This window comes from Arachis stenosperma, chromosome 5, assembly GCF_014773155.1.
Source record: "Arachis stenosperma cultivar V10309 chromosome 5, arast.V10309.gnm1.PFL2, whole genome shotgun sequence".
NCBI lineage: Eukaryota > Viridiplantae > Streptophyta > Magnoliopsida > Fabales > Fabaceae > Arachis > Arachis stenosperma.
Window position 1 is genome coordinate 5449721 of NC_080381.1, and position 17875 is coordinate 5467595.

At 30.9% G+C, this 17875-nt stretch overlaps 2 protein-coding genes across 3 annotated transcripts; one reads left to right on the top strand and one right to left on the bottom strand.

The window, feature by feature from the left end:
• The first annotated feature begins 8031 nt into the window (after window positions 1-8031).
• On the top strand, window positions 8032-9624 carry LOC130979808 (light-harvesting complex-like protein 3 isotype 1, chloroplastic). The gene is made up of 3 exons (XM_057903355.1): window positions 8032-8385; window positions 8878-9015; window positions 9107-9624. Exons 1-3 carry the CDS (start codon window positions 8067-8069, stop codon window positions 9355-9357), a joined length of 708 nt encoding a protein of 235 aa, XP_057759338.1. The 5' UTR covers window positions 8032-8066; the 3' UTR covers window positions 9358-9624.
• Window positions 9625-12203: 2579 nt separating this feature from the next.
• Window positions 12204-17439, bottom strand: LOC130979274 (DNA repair endonuclease UVH1). 2 transcript variants are annotated; one of them, XM_057902679.1, is made up of 9 exons: window positions 16488-17439; window positions 15849-16072; window positions 15563-15645; window positions 15185-15349; window positions 14278-14997; window positions 13993-14103; window positions 13654-13914; window positions 13056-13279; window positions 12204-12825 (listed from the first exon to the last, which is right to left on the bottom strand). In XM_057902679.1, exons 1-9 carry the CDS (start codon window positions 17354-17356, stop codon window positions 12615-12617), a joined length of 2868 nt encoding a protein of 955 aa, XP_057758662.1. In that variant the 5' UTR covers window positions 17357-17439; the 3' UTR covers window positions 12204-12614. The 2 variants fall into 2 exon arrangements, with proteins under 2 accessions (XP_057758662.1, XP_057758661.1); XM_057902678.1 differs by having other exon boundaries at window positions 15563-15648.
• Between the last annotated feature and the right edge of the window lie 436 nt (window positions 17440-17875).

Consider the following 17875-nt stretch of genomic DNA (forward strand, 5'->3'; position numbering starts at 1 on the left):
AGACGCCGTGCACACACTTTTCTTGATCTACTCTCGCCATCTTTGTCTAAAGCCCATTTTTTGAAGTACAATATCCACAAATTTCCATTTGACTCTATCGTAAGCCTTTTGAAAGTCCAGTTTGATTATTGCCGATTTCTTCTTTCTTTGCTTCAACCATTGCACAGTTTTCACACGCAATCAAAGTCCCATCATGAATCTTCCTCCCCTGCACAAACGCACTCTGAGTCTCCCCTACTAAGTCCAGCATTACCCTTCTCATTCTCCGCACCAACACCTTCGAAATGACTTTATACACACACCCTACCATGCTAATCGGTCGAAAATCTTTTATCTCCCTTGCTCCCACAAACTTCGGAGCCAGAGCCATCCATATAACATTAGAATCTCTTGGCAGCGCAGCTGACTGGAAGAAATTCATGACAGCTGCAGTAAACTCAGTACCAATTTCCTCCCAACACTTCTTTATGAAGTTCATATTGTAGCCATCACAGCCAGGGGCCTTAGACGACTCGCAATCCCAAACTGCTTCCTTTATTTCGTCAGCCGAAGGCATCCTCTCTAAGTCTGTAGCGTCCTCTTCCTGTATCTTGTTAACTAGGCCATCCCGAATACCTACCAAAGGTGACGCTTCCTGATGATACAAGTTCTTGTAAAAATCTCTTATTGCACTCTTAATCCTGGCTTGATTCTTCACTAATCTGCCACTTATCACCAATGCATCAATCCGATTATTTCTTCTTCTTGCTGAGGCTAAATTATGAAAATATCTAGTGTTCTTATCCATGTACTTAGCATGTCGGGACCTTGACATCTACTTCTAATGGATTTCCTTCCTGACATACCAACGTTTACAAAAGCTAACTAGAGCTCTCCTTCTTGCCTCCATAGTCCCATCATAAACTCCATCACTAGCCAAATCATCCAACTTCTTGATTTCATCTTCTAACTACTGTACCTTCAAATTAATATCACCAAACTTCTCCTTGTGCCATCTACTCAAAGGTATCGTCAAAGCCTTCAACTTTTCAGTAAATTGAACCTCACCTAGACCCCTCCATTCCTCCTTCACCATTCAGAGAAACCCGTCATGTGTGAACGAAGAATTCAGACTTCAAAATGGCCTCGGCCCTCCTCTTAATCTACTATCTTCCACTATCAAAGGATAATGATCAAATAAACCTCTTGGCTCACCTTTAAGCCGTATCTCAGGAAACTGTTCAAGCCATTCCAAGCTAACAAAGACTCTATCAATGCGACTGCAAGATTGGCCTCTGAACCATGTAAATTTGCGATCATTTAGTTCTAAATCCACTAACTCCATATCCCGGATCCAGTCTCTAAAATCTTCCGCTGATGCTGTTAAAGCATTAGCTCCTTTTCTTTCTTCTACTTTCACAATCTCATTAAAATTACCCTATAACAAATGGGGACCTAGCATACTCCAGCAATAAAACTCAACTCCTCCCACATAGTTAGCTTCTCCTTCCTGACATGCGTACCATACACCAAACAAAACGCACAATAAAAATTATTGCTCATCAACACCCCTTCCACACACAACCACCTCTCTCCTTTATAACCGTTACTCAACTTAAAAATCATTTTGTCCCACATTAACAATAGACCTCTAGAAGCCTCTTTGGAACCCACATATTCCCAATCCACCATATCATTTCCCTAAATTTGCACAACGTCAAACTTAGTAACTTCATTCTTCTTTGTCTCTATCTCTTAATTTATTCTCAATCTCTATCTCTTAATTTCTATCTCTTAATTGATTTTTTTTAAATATAGTCTTGATATTTTTCAAAAAATTATTAAATTTTTATATAATTATAATATACCGTAGATTTGATAATATATATTGAATAATTATTAATTAACAATATGAGATTTAAAATATGATTTATCGTTAATTTGCATCATTAGATAGAGTACAATAAAAAATCAATAATTTCTCATACTCCTTGGGTCTATGGTCTACGGAGCCTTGAATGTGCTCCTTGCACATAGATAGATTAAATTTCATAATAGAGATTAATAAGAAGTCAACCAAAATTGTAGACCTCAATAAATAATAAGAAAAAGACCAATCTACCTCACCGTTAAAATATAACCAAATTTTCTCATAAAAATACCAATTATGCTACATAAAATTAGTCATAAAACTAATTATTTATATAAAATATATATTAAAATATGTAAATTAAACAGTACATATATTTATTTATATATATATATATATATATAAATAATTAATTTAATAATTAATTAATAATGTATACGTAATATTTTGTAAAAATATTGGAGGTGGTTATATATATGATATATGTGGAGAGATATCTATGAAGCCCTTCAAATTATTTTGCTTTAATGGTCATATTTACTTCATTCAAGGATTAATGGTATTATTTATGTTCTAAAAATTGGATCAAATCGGTTAATTTGACTGAGTTACCGAGAAATTGACTATTAACCGGTCTAATTAGAGTAAAAATTGATTGACAATGAATTAGTTAAAAAATTAGTTAAACAATCAGTTAATTAGTTAAATTTGTCTAATTTTTTAATAATTAATTAATTTAAAATAATAAAATATAAAAATAATTTTAAAAAATTATATATTTTTGTATAAATATATTATTTTATTATATTCGATTCATCTTCAATTAAATCTTCAAACCTTTGAATTTTTAGTTTTATCTGTCGATTATTAGTTTTATCTTCAGAATTTTAGTATTATCATCACATTATCGTGAGAATAAAATTTAACAATTCTGCTTAATAGTTATTTACTATTTTTTCCAAAGAAAATAAAACTAGAAAAGCTTATTGGATGTCTTCATTTTTGTTTAGTCAGATCAATTAGACAAAATCTAATTTACACGTCTAATATTTAGAGTTTTTATTTACTACTTAACTTCAGCCAAATTTTAAACTATAATGCAGCATATTAAAAAAATATATAATTATACCGCATATTAAAAAACATGAAATTTGTTATTAAATTAAGAATTTAATTTTGATGTACTAACAATATAAAAGTAATTATATATTTATGTAATTACATTCGTTTTTTAAATAATTATTTATGTGATTAATATAAAAAATAATTATTTTTATTAATGTGATATTACATAATTAAATATATGTGTAAAATTATTTTACACTGATATAAAATCAAAACTAAATTCCTAAATTAAAGCCTTAGCTACCCATCTTCATTTCAAGGGACCCGAATGCATGATGTGATAACTTGGGTCAAGACTCAAGAGTACGTAATCCTGAAATGCGGGCATGAGACCACGACATAAGAAATTGATTCCATTGGGCTTTCACCCATTGGAAAATAAATTGGCCCTGTATATATATAAAAAAAGTAAAACATATTTTTTTCTTTTTTAAATTTATTAAAAAAATTTAAAATATTTTTAAATTTTATTTTATTTTAATTTTATTTAAAAAAAATTTATTAATATTAAATATATTTCTGAAAATTAAATTTTAAAAAAATAAAATTAATCTAATCATAATACATGATAAATATGTTTGATTTACTTGTGTTAAAAGTTATTTTTGTAAAGTTATTCTTGAATTTGTCATAATTTTTTTAAAAAATTAGTCGTTATAGATAAATTTAATATAAATAAAAAAATTTTAAAACAAAATTAAAATAAAATAAAATTTAAAAATATTTTTAAAATTTTTAATAAATTTTAAAAATAAAAAATATACTTTATCTTATAAAAAAGTAGTAATTATTTAAATAACAATTTCACCAACTAGAAATTGGGTAGTAAATATACCAAAAATATTCAAGGGATATTGAATGCTAGCCATCATGCTCCAATTTTAGAGGAACAACGAGGCTCGGAAAAGAATGATGCACTTAATACGATGGAGTATTTTTTGTAGACCTAAATTTTAAGGGGGTTTTAGACCATCTTTAATAGAAAACTCATCTCAATCCTTATTTATGACTCATTTATCATAAAAATTAATTTTACATCAACTTTTGCGTTATAAACAGTAAATAGGAACTCAAAGTATATCTCTCTTTTCCATTAGGAGGAATTAATTTTAGTCTTTATTATGGTCTCACTTAATTAATTAATTAAAATATTTAAAATTAATGTAATTATTTTTTTCAATAATATTATTTAAATTTATAAATTTAAAAATAATTTACTATTAAAAGATATTAATATTAAAAAAATTCATATGTAACAATAATACATAATATATAATTCAAAATTACACTAATTTATAAAATTACTTAATACAATAAAAAATATAATTAAGTTCTATAGTATTTCAAATCTCATACATAAAAATAAATCACCCACCAAAAAAATTATTTTATAATATATAAAAAATTAAAATTAATTTTTTATGTAAACAAATTTAATTAATTATAATTTAATATAATAATATAATTAATATTCAATATTAATTTAATTATTTATATTAATTATGATTTAAATAATTAATATAAATTATTAATTAAATAGATTATAATTAAATATTATAATTATTTATAAATTAAATATAATTTAATAATTATAATATTTAATTATAATATTAAATAATTAAATTATATTTAATTTATAAATAATTATATTAATATATTATGCAACCTTAGTTATTATATTAATAAAATATTATTTAATTTTTTTTAATGTTAAAATATCATTAATTAAAATTAAAAGAAATTAAGTTTCTCTCAGTAAGACTTTGTTTGCTTTGAAAATTGTGATGGAATTTATTTTTATTTTTCTTTAACGGTTAGTTTTCATTTTTTGTCGGACAAATAGTAAATGGGACCTTTATTTATTCACCATTGAATATACTCTTAGCTTCAAAAATTTTAAAGTCTTTAACTTTGCAATGTTAGTAAAACAAAAGTAGAAACTTATAATTAAGCCACACTCTCTAATTTATAAAGTGTACAAAAATAAATATTTTAAGTTTTCAAACTTTTTAAAGGCAAAAGCTGAAAACAACCCATCTTAAAACTGGCGAAGTGTTTTGGAGGATCAAAAATGCTAAAAAAAATTTTTTATGACAAATTGGCAGAAGATGCTCAACGGGTCTTCCATGAACCTCAAGATTAAAGATGTCTTACTCTTTTGAGATCTTTACTCTTCTTTTTGTAAGTTGATTTATTTTTTAGTGGAATATTTTCAATCTATCCTTCATTTGGTGTTTAAATATGGACCGTAAATTTATTTCCAGTAAAATAAAATGACTTTACGTTTGACAAAAAAAAAAAAAACTAAGTTTAAACCAATTAGAAAACAATAATCTAATTTTAAAATATTAAAAAGCTCTTATAACAAACGAATTTAGGTTGATTAAGTAGTTAATTTATTTGTCCATTTAAAACTTTAAATAAATATCATTGATTTAAATTTTTTTTTGTTTATGCACCAATTTATTAAGAATAATGTTATATATCTAAATTTTTTTTGTTAATTAAGTTCAACAAAATTAATTTAACATTACGAAAATCAGTTATAACTAATATTATTTTAAATTTTATTATTTAATTTGGTTAAACTTAATTTATAAAAAGACTTTAATATATAGCATTACTCATCTATTACCTAATAGCAAATTCTTAAATTGAGTTTCAATTTGCGACTAATTGAATTTTTGTCTGCGTGGTTAAAAAATATTGTCAAAAAAAATACACTTGTAATAAAAAAAAATTTTGATCTCTGACCATTTATTCGAAAAATAAAGTAATGTTTTAGAATAAAACAAATTTTTATCTGAATTTTTACCCATTTAAATAATTAATTTAAATAATTCTTGACATATGAGTAGATCACCATTTACAAAAACTGGTTAAACTAATTATTTGAATAGTTAAGACCGATTAAAAATTTTAAATTATAAAAGACTATTTTATCTTTGAAACAAACTATCAAAATTTGAAAAAATAGTTTTTTTAAATTTAAAAAGTAAAATTTTAAATTTTATTTTAAAAAAATTAAAATATTCTTTTGGTTCATTTTAAATAGACTAAAATATTCTTTTGAGATCAAAATTATTTAATTTATTTTAAAAATTTAAATTTTTTTTAAAATAACTAAATATCCCATAAAAATATACGCACTAGCTATAAATTTAAAAGACGAAATATATTACCAGTAGAGGTATAAAATAGGTTAATCGTTCTGTCCTATTTCGTCTAGTGAGACAGTTTTAAATTTTTATCTGATTTTATTTAATGATAGATTGATAAGTTGGTCAGTTAAACTTATTAATTTTTGTTTTTTTTTAAGTCATTAAATATTAAATATATATATAATTTTACAAATATTTTAATAAATTTATAATTTTTAAAAAATTATAATTATTAAATTTATGAATATTAAAATTTTTATAATTTTAAATATCTAATAAATATAATTATTAACTAAATTTTTTAAAATAAAATTATAAAATGACAGATTCAATAGACAAATTTATTCACTCTTTTAAAATTCGTCAAAACTTATAGATTAAACAATGCGAATTAAACAAACTTTTTTCTTAGGACGATTTTAAATTTTTAGGACTTATTTTTACTGTCAAATTATACAAATCAATCTGACGAATTTTAGTCCATTTGCCACTCTTTAGGGCTTATCAGGTTTAAATTGGGAAACATAACGAATAAATAAGCATCAAAATATTAAGTCAAATTATTGCCAAACACATTTATACGTGTCCTACTTCTGGAGTGTAAAGAAAATAAATAGGCATAAAAATATTAAGTAATATGCCAAACTCATTTATACCTGTCTACTTCTAGCGGTTGTAGGTAGCAAACCAACGGTTTTTCTGAGTTCATTGATTAATGGTAATTCTTGTAGTTTTTGCTAGGGTGATTTTTGTTTTTTATTCATTTTTTTATTATAAAATAATTAAAATAAAATAAAATAAAAAATAAATAATATTTTTTAATTAAGTTCAGTACTTATAAAAATTTTATTTGATGAACTCATTTATCAAAATAATCCATTTTTAATGCCCCTAAAGATTCATAGGATAAAAGGTTTCAGATATAGCAAAAGGACCACAACAAAAATAGAGTTTAGATACTGTCAAAGTACTTTTACGTTTTAAATTTTTTTGAACATTTCTCTTGTAATAATGGCAAAGAAATTTTACAGAATGCTTTTGATAATTTACTCTTGATAAAATTATCAAACTTTCATGGTTAAAAAAAAAGAAAAATAAATCTTTTATTTTTTGATTTGTGAATATTTAAGTCTTTTAAAATTTAAAAATACATTTAAATATTTGACTTTTTTAAAATTTAAATATATCGATTTTTCATATTCACTTACGTTTGTCAGACTCAACAAAAAAATTAAACATAATTTTTAATTGATACAAATACATACATGCAAAACTTTTTAAAATAGGATAAATTAAACTCAAAAATTTATATATTTAAATTTTAAAAAAATTAAAAAATCTTTAAGTATTTAAATCTCTGCAAACTAAAACGTAAGGTATTGATTTATTTTTGGGGATGCTCCTATAAAGACGCATAAAACGTCTTTTTGTAAAGATACTTACGTGTCGCATTATTGTTGAACGTATTAATGAATTGGTTATTTTTGAATTTCTTAACAAATTAGAATAAAACCGATTTTTTTATAACAATAACAATAAATTCAATTTTTTTTAGGAATCTAATTGTGTTTTTAAATTTTTAGGAATTTAAATGTCCGCAAAACAAAAAGTTAGGGATATATTTATAATGCATACACTTGAATTTATTATTATTACTATAATAAATCGATTTTATTCTAATTTATTAAAAAATAAATTATTAATTAATTTAATAAAAATATTCAATAACAACATGACACATATAATAATATAAACGTCTTTAAAAAAAGACATTTTGAATGTCTTTACTAAAGTGATCTCCTTATTCGTTTGTCCAGTAAAAAAAAAAAAGCAGCCACCTAATTACCTAAATAAAATAAATGCTTGTAAGAATTTGTATTTGTAAGGCTGAGCATAGCCACACAAACTCATACTCACACCTGCAAACTGCAATGGCTTCCTTTTCTCCTCCAACTCACTTCCCAGCCACAACTTCCACTCTCACCAACCGCCGCAATCCCCTCTTCCTCACCACTCTCTCACACACCACCAACTTCTCTCCCTTCAAGTCTTCACTTATCAGTGAAGCTGCCACTGAACCATCCCCGTCGCCGGAGCAGGGCAATGGCTCTGTTGCTGCGGTGGCGCCGACCACCACAAAGATCCCGGAAGTGAATCCTTTTGGAGACCCAAGATGGGTTGGAGGCACTTGGGACCTCAGCCAGTTTCAGAAGAATGGCAACACTGATTGGGACTCTGTTATTGATGCTGGTAACTTCATCCATCTTAATTTCTAGTTTGTTTCATAACTCTGACTTGTTAAATGCTGAAATCTAAATGACCCTCATGATTCTCCTCCAATGCATGCTGCCAACTGCAAAGAATTTGGATCACTAGCTGAAATTTCTATCTGTTAGTCAAAACTTTCTTTTGCTGGGGTTCCAAGTAGAATCTGATTTCAATTTGTTGTGTAACATCTTTCAAGTGAATCTTTTTCAGTAACATCTGATACTACTTGTTAAAAGATTGTGTAATGTCTAATGTGTCCTTTTTCTAGATTACTCTGAAGCATTGGAGATCTATTAGACTATAACAAACAAGATCATATGTAAACATGTTTTGAGTTTTGAGAACGATATTGATAGCCATAGGAATTGGAGTTTCCGTGTCATATATACATGCCAGAAACTTATCAAGATTACCAAATTGATAGAAGATGTGGTGTTCATATGTTGTAGATCTTTTTCTAATAATGTTTTTCAGAGGCTAGTAGGAGGAAATGGCTTGAGGACAATCCGGAATCATCCAGTAACGAAAACCCTGTAGTTTTCGACACCTCCATTATACCTTGGTGGGCATGGATGAAAAGGTTCCATCTCCCAGAAGCTGAGCAACTTAATGGTTAGTACTTAGTACTTGATTTCGATGGGATAAAGAAGTTTTTTGAGCCAGCATGATTATAGAAATCTTTGTTTTTCCGAGTTTCACGCAGGTCGCGCTGCAATGATAGGATTCTTTATGGCCTATTTCGTCGATAGCTTGACCGGAGTTGGCCTAGTCGACCAGACGAATAACTTCTTTTGCAAGACTCTTTTGTTCGTAGCAGTTGCCGGAGTACTTCTGATCCGAAAGAATGAGGACATTGAAACTCTTAAGAAGCTGTGGGAAGAGACTACATTCTATGACAAACAATGGCAAGCAACTTGGCAGGATCAGAACTCAAACACTCTCAAACAAGATTAATGGATTTGATTCTTTTGCAGTTCCCTTTGTCTCATGTTTTTCTTAATGCAGTACTGTTCTGATCTGTTTTCTTACTTTTCATCTTAATGAAGAAGAGTGAAGCATGTTTCTGTGTTTTCAAGTTAAAATCTGTGTTTCTTGTAATAGAGTGACTCCTTTCTTAGACAACATGTGCAAAACTAATTAACAAACAAATTGCATTGTCTATTAGAATTTCAGCAAATCATACATACATATCTCATACTAAACAGCAAGCTAAACTTTTATTGTAATCTTCCATTATCTATGAGAAGATTTCTGCTTCTATTATAATCTACACTTTTACATAAGCAGCATTTTCCCTTCAACACCATGCAAAATTTAGGTGAATCTCTTATATAATTTTAAAATGTTCATGTAGTCAAGGAATAGCGGCAAAAGGGAAAATCTTTTAGTGAACTGGCAATATGTACTTTCTCCAATTTATTTATTTATTTGGGAGGGGGATTTGGAAATATTGAACCAAGAAAAAAAAAACTTTTTATTTCACTTCAATGCTAATCATTAAGATAGAATATATGAAACCTAAATTTGGTAGGAGGGGGGAAAATATTGATACAGAAGTGAAAATTAAATAAAGCATCCTATCATAAGTAAAGATATTTAGGCATGTTGATGTGATGTTTAGAAAGATGAACAATTAAATATATGGATGAATAAGGAATGGAAATATAAGAAAGAAAATTAGGACAGTATCTATTATTGAAAAAGATTATATAACATGCAATGAAAAATAGATCTAAAAAGATAACATACAAAATAATCAAAAGAGTTTCATATATAATAGATTTCATTGTAAACATGATATATGATAAAACACAATGATACTATTTAATTCATATACTTCAACTCACCTGAAATGGGTAAGAAGTAAATTGTACGAAAGGGAAATTCTTGTATGAACACACCAAGGCCCAACTGAATAGATTTTCAGATACTTGTGACTATATATGGTAGTCAATACTTAATAGTAAGGATAATGTCATATTTTGAGGTTGTCAGTACTTATGACCAATAACAGAAAGGTTATCGACCAAAAGAAGAAAAAATGACGAGAACATCATCTTGTTTTGTGAACAAGCTAAGCAAGTCATTTGGGATATTATCTGTGATCAGGGAATCTAAAGAGATGAAATGTGAAATAGGATGCTTGCACGCCTCATTATTAAAGGATGATGTCTATGCTAATGAATCTTTTGGATTACTACATTAATCTGCTTCTTAATTATTACATTACTGCTCTCTTGGGTGTAACTTATTAAGCTCCAATCAGATTGGAAAGTATATATCACAAACTCCACTACTAGTTATTATATATCAGCACATATATAATGCATGCCTCTAGTCTCTTCGGTTTAGAGCTATGTAATTTGTCCCTTCAAATAAATAAACAGATAAAAAGGAAAATATGTTCAAGCGTGTTACTAACTATTCTATAATTAAATTTAGGATTATGAGGTTTAGTTTCTCATTGTGACAAGTGGATATATATTCGTAATAATATAATATTATAATGGACCACCCTATATATTCTCAAGTTAAATTTCTTTATTAATTATGTTATGGTTTATTGTGAGAACAGGTTTACACATTAGATTAGATGATTATATATTGACCCTTTTGGTGTAAGAGGTGTTATTGATGGAGCTGCTATAGTGTACTGCAGCTACATAGGCAGAAGAAATCAAAGACGCTTCAAAGAGCCTCCCTATTGCTTTATTGCCTAATGGCTCTGTCTCTTTGCTTCATGCTTCCTTACAACAAGGTTAGCTAGCTACAACTATAAGATTAATTAGATTGATTTAGAAATGTAGCAATTAATTTAATTAGATATCAGATAAAGCATCATATTCAATGGCAATGACAAGGATATGAGGTGGTGGTAGCCATGTTAGGACAAGCCAGATATTTGTGTGTCATAGCAAGGACTCGTTTGCTACCTACTTGGTTAGCCAAAGTGCACCCTTCCACCGCCACACTCTTTTTGGGTAAGCAAAATAATTTCTTACACTTCATGGAAATTCAACCACCAATGGTGGGGCCTTCCATTGTTTTCCAACACAAGATGAATAATAGTAATAGTAGTAATAACAATAACATGGTGCCATCATCATCATATCATGCGACCATGTTGATTATTGTTATTGGTATTTGCCATTTATGCCTTGGCCAGCTGCTATGTCAATCTTCCTTAATGTTTTCCTAATGACCACATTGAAGATCCTATCTTACCAAAGGTTTGCTATATAGGCATGTTTTTTATTACCATGTTCTATGTTCTCTGTGGTATTCATAACACTTATCATGAGGAGGAGAATGAGAAAGTTGAAAGTGATGATCAAGTGAATTCAGGCACTTCCAATTTAGAATTACAAACCAAGGCATTCAAGTGGTGTCTAGTTGAAGTGATCGATGGAATAAAGCACACTTATTAATTACATCAATTAGTTGCCGCTTAAATGCAAAAGCAGAAAGGAAAAAAAATGTAGCACGTACAAATTAGTATTTTGTATATTAAATAGAATATGATTTATTGAATATTATACTATATCTAATAATGAAATTAGCAAAAGGTATATATGAACTTGATAATTGAGGGAAAAAATGAGTATAAATAACATACATCTCTTTATACATATGTGTAACGTACATTGTGTGAAATATAAATACTGTATTCATATTAGAGATATAACTAGTAAACAATATATGTAATTTCAGCACCTATGAGTACTATAAATGATATAAAAAGTTCCTTGTGTATTCAGAATCTTCACACCCTATATAATATAGCTGCAACAAGCAAAGTAGTATTCATAGAAAGCAATATGATTATGAGTTATGACACCATGAGTAAGCTTTAGCCTTTAAGAATCTTGCACCGGATGACTGTTTAAGGAAGGTAGTTATTGATACCAGCTGTGGTAGGTGGGGAAGGTAGGGAATTTCACAAGTCAGGGCTTAGAGTCTATATGGTTGATCCTTGTAGGATTTCATATGATCATATCACTTGTCCAAAAGGAACTAAGCAAACAATTATTAACAGAATTATAATAGAATATTTAAGTAATACAATATTTTAAATTACAATCGAATACTGAACATGACACGAGTAAGAACGAGAAAAATTTTAATAATTTAATGACCCATTTTCCACCAATGGGAAAGACCTTACAAACCGACTTGAATAAAATTGTTGAAAGCTTTGTACAAATGAATTATCACAACAGAGTTGGATATTTAGCATCAAGAAATTCTCTGAGAGTCCGAGCAGCTTTATGACCACCCATTAATTCGGCTAGCTTCTCCAAAGGAAGAAGCGCAAGTTCAGCCAAGCTCTTACATCCATCCATTATGGCCCTGTAGTTTGAATCTGTAACGCCTGGCAGTCTTCTTAGAAACTCCACAGCCGACGTGTTGTAATTTTCAGCTCTGTGACCCAGCAATCAACAAAAGAATTCCAGTGTGCACATAAATATAAAATGAACCAGCATATACCAACTCACTAATGTACTACTAAGTATAAATGCATAGAATGATGTATTCATTATTATGGTAAAAAGCAAGTTGCTATGTTCAATTACCAGAATTTATAAGTTGGAGATCTATGTGATCCACTTCCAATCAAGCTTTCAAGATTCAAATATAGAAAAGCAACTTACCTTACGTCATTCTCCACGATTCCTTCTTCAGAGGGGACACCCACTCTCATAGCTTTTGTTTCATCCGGTTCATCTTGATTTGCCTTCAGTGCAGCAAATATTTCAGCAGTTGCATGCAAACTTCGAGACCAGATAATTCGTAGCCGTGGAAAGTGTAGAGCAAGCAATGACAGCTTTGATATAATGTTATTTGGTGTCACATCATCACCAATATCACTTGCAGACTGCAAATATATCCACGAATAAATATAATGCATGAATCCACAAAACAAAATGCGTAATCTATTAAGTATGAGTGGACTACTGTATATTTAAATGAGATTAATCTTTATACATGTTAAATTAAAATGTTTACATTGAAGCAACTATATTATTATGTCAAATAATTTTCATGATGTGATTATACATGGTTGATAGCTATGTATTGTATACAAAGATACCATCAACCAACAATACTTTCTGTTGCCAATGAAGATCTTCCATGCCCAGAAATTGGTCTTTGTCAATTGTCAGGATTACCAAGCACTCTTTGAAATGGGAATACAAGAAGAAACCAGTAAAAAGCAGGACAGATAGAGTTGTTTTGTGGTCAGCAAACCTGGAATGAAAAGCTCTTATCCTGTGAAAACTCTATCAACAGAACAGGAATCCTATAATATCGCACCATTGTCTCCACCTGGTGGTATAGACGACCTGATGTGAAGCTCATAAAGAGATCTTGAATACTTTTTCTTTCCACGCAAATTAATGGTGACAGGATGTAGTCACCAACTTCTAGTGTCACTGGAATGATGCGCATTCCCTTCTGATGAAGAACATTGGGAAGACTGCTCATGAACTCTCGCATGTCTACAATGACCTGTTAGATTCCCAACTTATAAGTTTTTAAGACATGGATCATACATCCTACCAAAATAAATAAATAAAGATCACGAACCTGCATTTCTTTATCAACCTCCTTTCTCCCACCAGCTCTTCTGGTCATTGAATTTTGAGAAGTACTTAAATCTGACTCAAAAGTAGAATTCATTCCCAAACAATGTCCACCCTGATTGACAGCATGCAGAATGCCCAGACACAAAAAAAAGGAAAACACAGGAATGCAATCAGCAAATCAAGTATTTGAAAATTTGCCACCAGCTCTATTGAAGGCAACCGCTTCTAGTGGACCCAAGAATCAACATGAGAAAAGAAAAAGGAAACACAGAAAAACTAAACAAACCTGGTCAACTGGAATCATCATCATAGATTTTTGTCTTATCAAAGATTCGAATGCTCCATTCTCTCTACGTATACTCGCCTCAAACTTCTGAACCTCAGTAGAATCTTCGTAGAATAGAAAATATACTTTCAACTTTTTTGAGGGATTCTCAGCTTTGTAAACTTCTATTTCCCTAACAAAGGCCACGTCTGGATGGTAAACAATGACTATAGAGGGCTTTAATATATCCAGTATAGGCTGATCACTTTCTAAGGCATAAAACTGTACTGGTGGTAATGGCTTTGCATTTGCATTTGCTGTTGTAGTATCAGGATTTTTATGCTTTCTAAGGACCATGTTGTCTACAGATGTCTCAGCTTTATAACTAGTGGAAGCCTCTCTACTACCACTTTGTACTTCAGAGACATCATTAATGACTGGACCCTTTTTATTCCCTACTTTTCTCTTTCCTTTTCCACGACCCCGTCCACCCAAATCTGGCTGAGGAGGATCTTCAAAGTCATTTTCAGCAAGACCTCTTAGTCCTGATGCTGCTGCGAGAAGTGCATCATGCTCCTGCTTACTAATGCTGCTGGTTTCCGCATTCTGAGCAGGTGCTATGGGAGTAACTCCATCAAGAATCCCAAAACCTTTGGGATCTTTTGGCTTCTTTTTCTTATGCACTATATCACGCAGCTGTACTTTGCTTAGCAAGTACTTTTTCCATTCTTCACTCATGACCTTCACAGATAGTGAAAAACAAGTGGCAGATAGGATAACAAAGTCAGCTTCATCAAAACTTACTAACTATCAACCTTTTACATCAGCATTATATTAAAATGAACTGGTAGAAATATTGCAACACAGAATACACTTGATAATGTGACATATGATTGATTGAGAAGAGAAGTGGGGGTGGGGGACCAACCTTTTGTGGGCTTTTGAAAATGCATTCTTCAATCTGCAGGCATGATCGTTCATCCTTACATGCCACCAATACAATGCCATTGTCAGTGTCTTTACCTTCAGCCAATAATTCCTCTGTTAACCTGCCTTGCCGTTGCCTTTCTTCTTCTATTTCCTCAAGAATCTCCTATAATGACAGGATACTAAAATTCAGCATAAATCCCAACACCAAGAAAAGTTCATGAAATTTAACTAACTACTTTTCTTTAAACTACTTCAGGACTTCAGGTTATCCAATTTGAAACAATAAATTAATGTCGGTCTCGGTTATAAAATCAAGTAAAAAGGAATATAAGTATATAACCCAAAGACTTTTTAGAATTGGAACTCACTGACTCACACGTAAGACCTTCCATTTTGGTGCTTCTTCCAAGACTTCCTCCAAAACTAAGCCGGCATTCGAACTTGAAGAAGTCCCATCATCTGCTGTAAAAGCAATCACATAGAAATTTATGACAAAAGAAAAAGCCAACCTTCGTAAGTTTGAATGGGGAAACCTCAATCACATTTCTCCCTCTTTTCATGTTATAATGTTTGTTATTGTGGGTGCATAATGAAGCGCTATAACAGAGACACAATTCATGCTGGAATGAAGAAACAAACAACACAACCCCACAATCTCTTACCTTCTTCACTGTCTTTGTTATCCTCCTTAACCTTCCTCTTTTTGTTTTTAGCACTCTTGTTCACTTCACTTACTTTTGTACCGTCCGACCTCACAAGATGATAAACACGTTTCTTTGCAAAGTCAAAAACCTTATAACTTGCCTCTGCAAATAGCCAAACAGATCGAAAACTCTCGGACACTCTTAGCGTATCCAGGTATTTCAAGTAAGTTACTGCATCATACCTAACAAATGGAAGCTACTCAATCAGTTCCTATTACAAGCAACATAATCCTCAGATATATAAAAATAAAATAAAATCCTAAAGATTTCAATTGCAACATAAATTAAAGATATTAAAATTAGACTGTTTCATCGTCATTCATGTAAAATAACTAAGTACCTAAATAGCATGTCAATCCTCACTAGTACCCATTTGTTAAAAATATTCAGAGTATATTCCATTTTTGTACCATAGAAATAAGTAGGAATACCTCACCCTAAGAACCAATTTTTCTCTTAATTTTATCCCTTTTATTCAAGTATCAATTTTGATTTCCCATTTGGTATTCAAATAATATGTTTCTTATATCTTAGACCTCCACGATTGTATGAATAGAGTACATGCAATCAAACATATAATTAACAGAGAAACTGCACCTGACAAGATAATCCAACAGTTTCCTCAATGTCTTAAGGTCCGAAACAAGTTGCTTAGTCTTCTTCCCCAGAGTATGCCAAATTGGGTCTAATTGGCGCCTCACTATCTCATCAAACGACTTGAACAACCCGTTCTCCACCGTCAGATCCTCCACGTCGACCTTATTGGTCTTCCTCATCTCCTTCAAGCAAGCATCCATGACCTCCACAATGGCCTTCTGGATCCCCACCATGTACCTGCTCATCGGAACCCTGATGTCCACCACCTCCGGCGGGTCCCTTTCCAGCTCCTGCGACACGTAGACCTGAAACCTTGGCCAAAGGTGCAGCCTCCGCACATGCAAGAACTTCATTGTCCGCTCCGCCTTCGCGAACCCGGACACCATCGCGTGCGGCTTATCGGAGAAAGCCCGGACGTAACCGCCACGGTTCAGTGATCGATAAATTCGGATGATAAAGGCCTCGGTGGAGGTTTCACTGAGAGAATGCGCATTCAGGATGATGATTCCGGAGATCATGGATGTGGGGATCTTGTTGGTGAGGAGATCTACGATGAGAATCCTGGGAGTGATGAAGAAGATGTTGCCGGAGGAATAGAGGGAGTGGCGGTGGTGGGCGGGGAGTTCGGCGGTGATCTCGGAGGGGATTTGGGTGAATTGAGGGTTTAGGGTTTTGAGATTGAAGGTGATTCGGGACCTAAGAGTGGCGGAAGAAGGGGAGAGGATGAGGAGTGTTCCCTCTGAATGAGTGTGGAGGAGGAGAAGGGAAGACACCAGCTTCGACAGCGAGAGACCGGAGGAGAGCACCACCAATCCGCCATTGATATCTTCTAGAAGCTCTGTGATGACGTGCTCGTGAAATTGAACCATTTTTTTTTTCTTTTTTCTTTTTGGGCAGGGGGGAAACAGAAAAGAGTGAAGAAGGGTTTTTCGCGCGGAAGTTGGTAGCGCCAAATTCAACTTGACAGTTTGTTACTAAACTAGTACATTTCTTTTTTGAAAGGGTTAATAAACTACACTAATTCTACAAAATAGTCTTTTAGATTTAATTCGTACACAAATTTCACCTCTTAAAATTTGATTGCACTAATTTAATTTTTTAAATTGATTTTCGAATGATATATTAATCTTTCAGTCTATTTTTATCGAGTCAACTGTTAATGTGACACAACTAATATTATGTGACATCATCAATAATACCATATTATTACTAGGATTTGGATCTTTTAAATTTTGAATTTTAATTTAGAAAGTAAAGTGTAGTCTCTCACCATTTATTTTATAGATAGGGCCAAGAAAAAACATGAGAAAATAATTATTCAATAGTAAAAAATCATACTTTATTCTCTAAGTTGAAAATTCAAAATTTAGAGGATCCAAATTCTTATT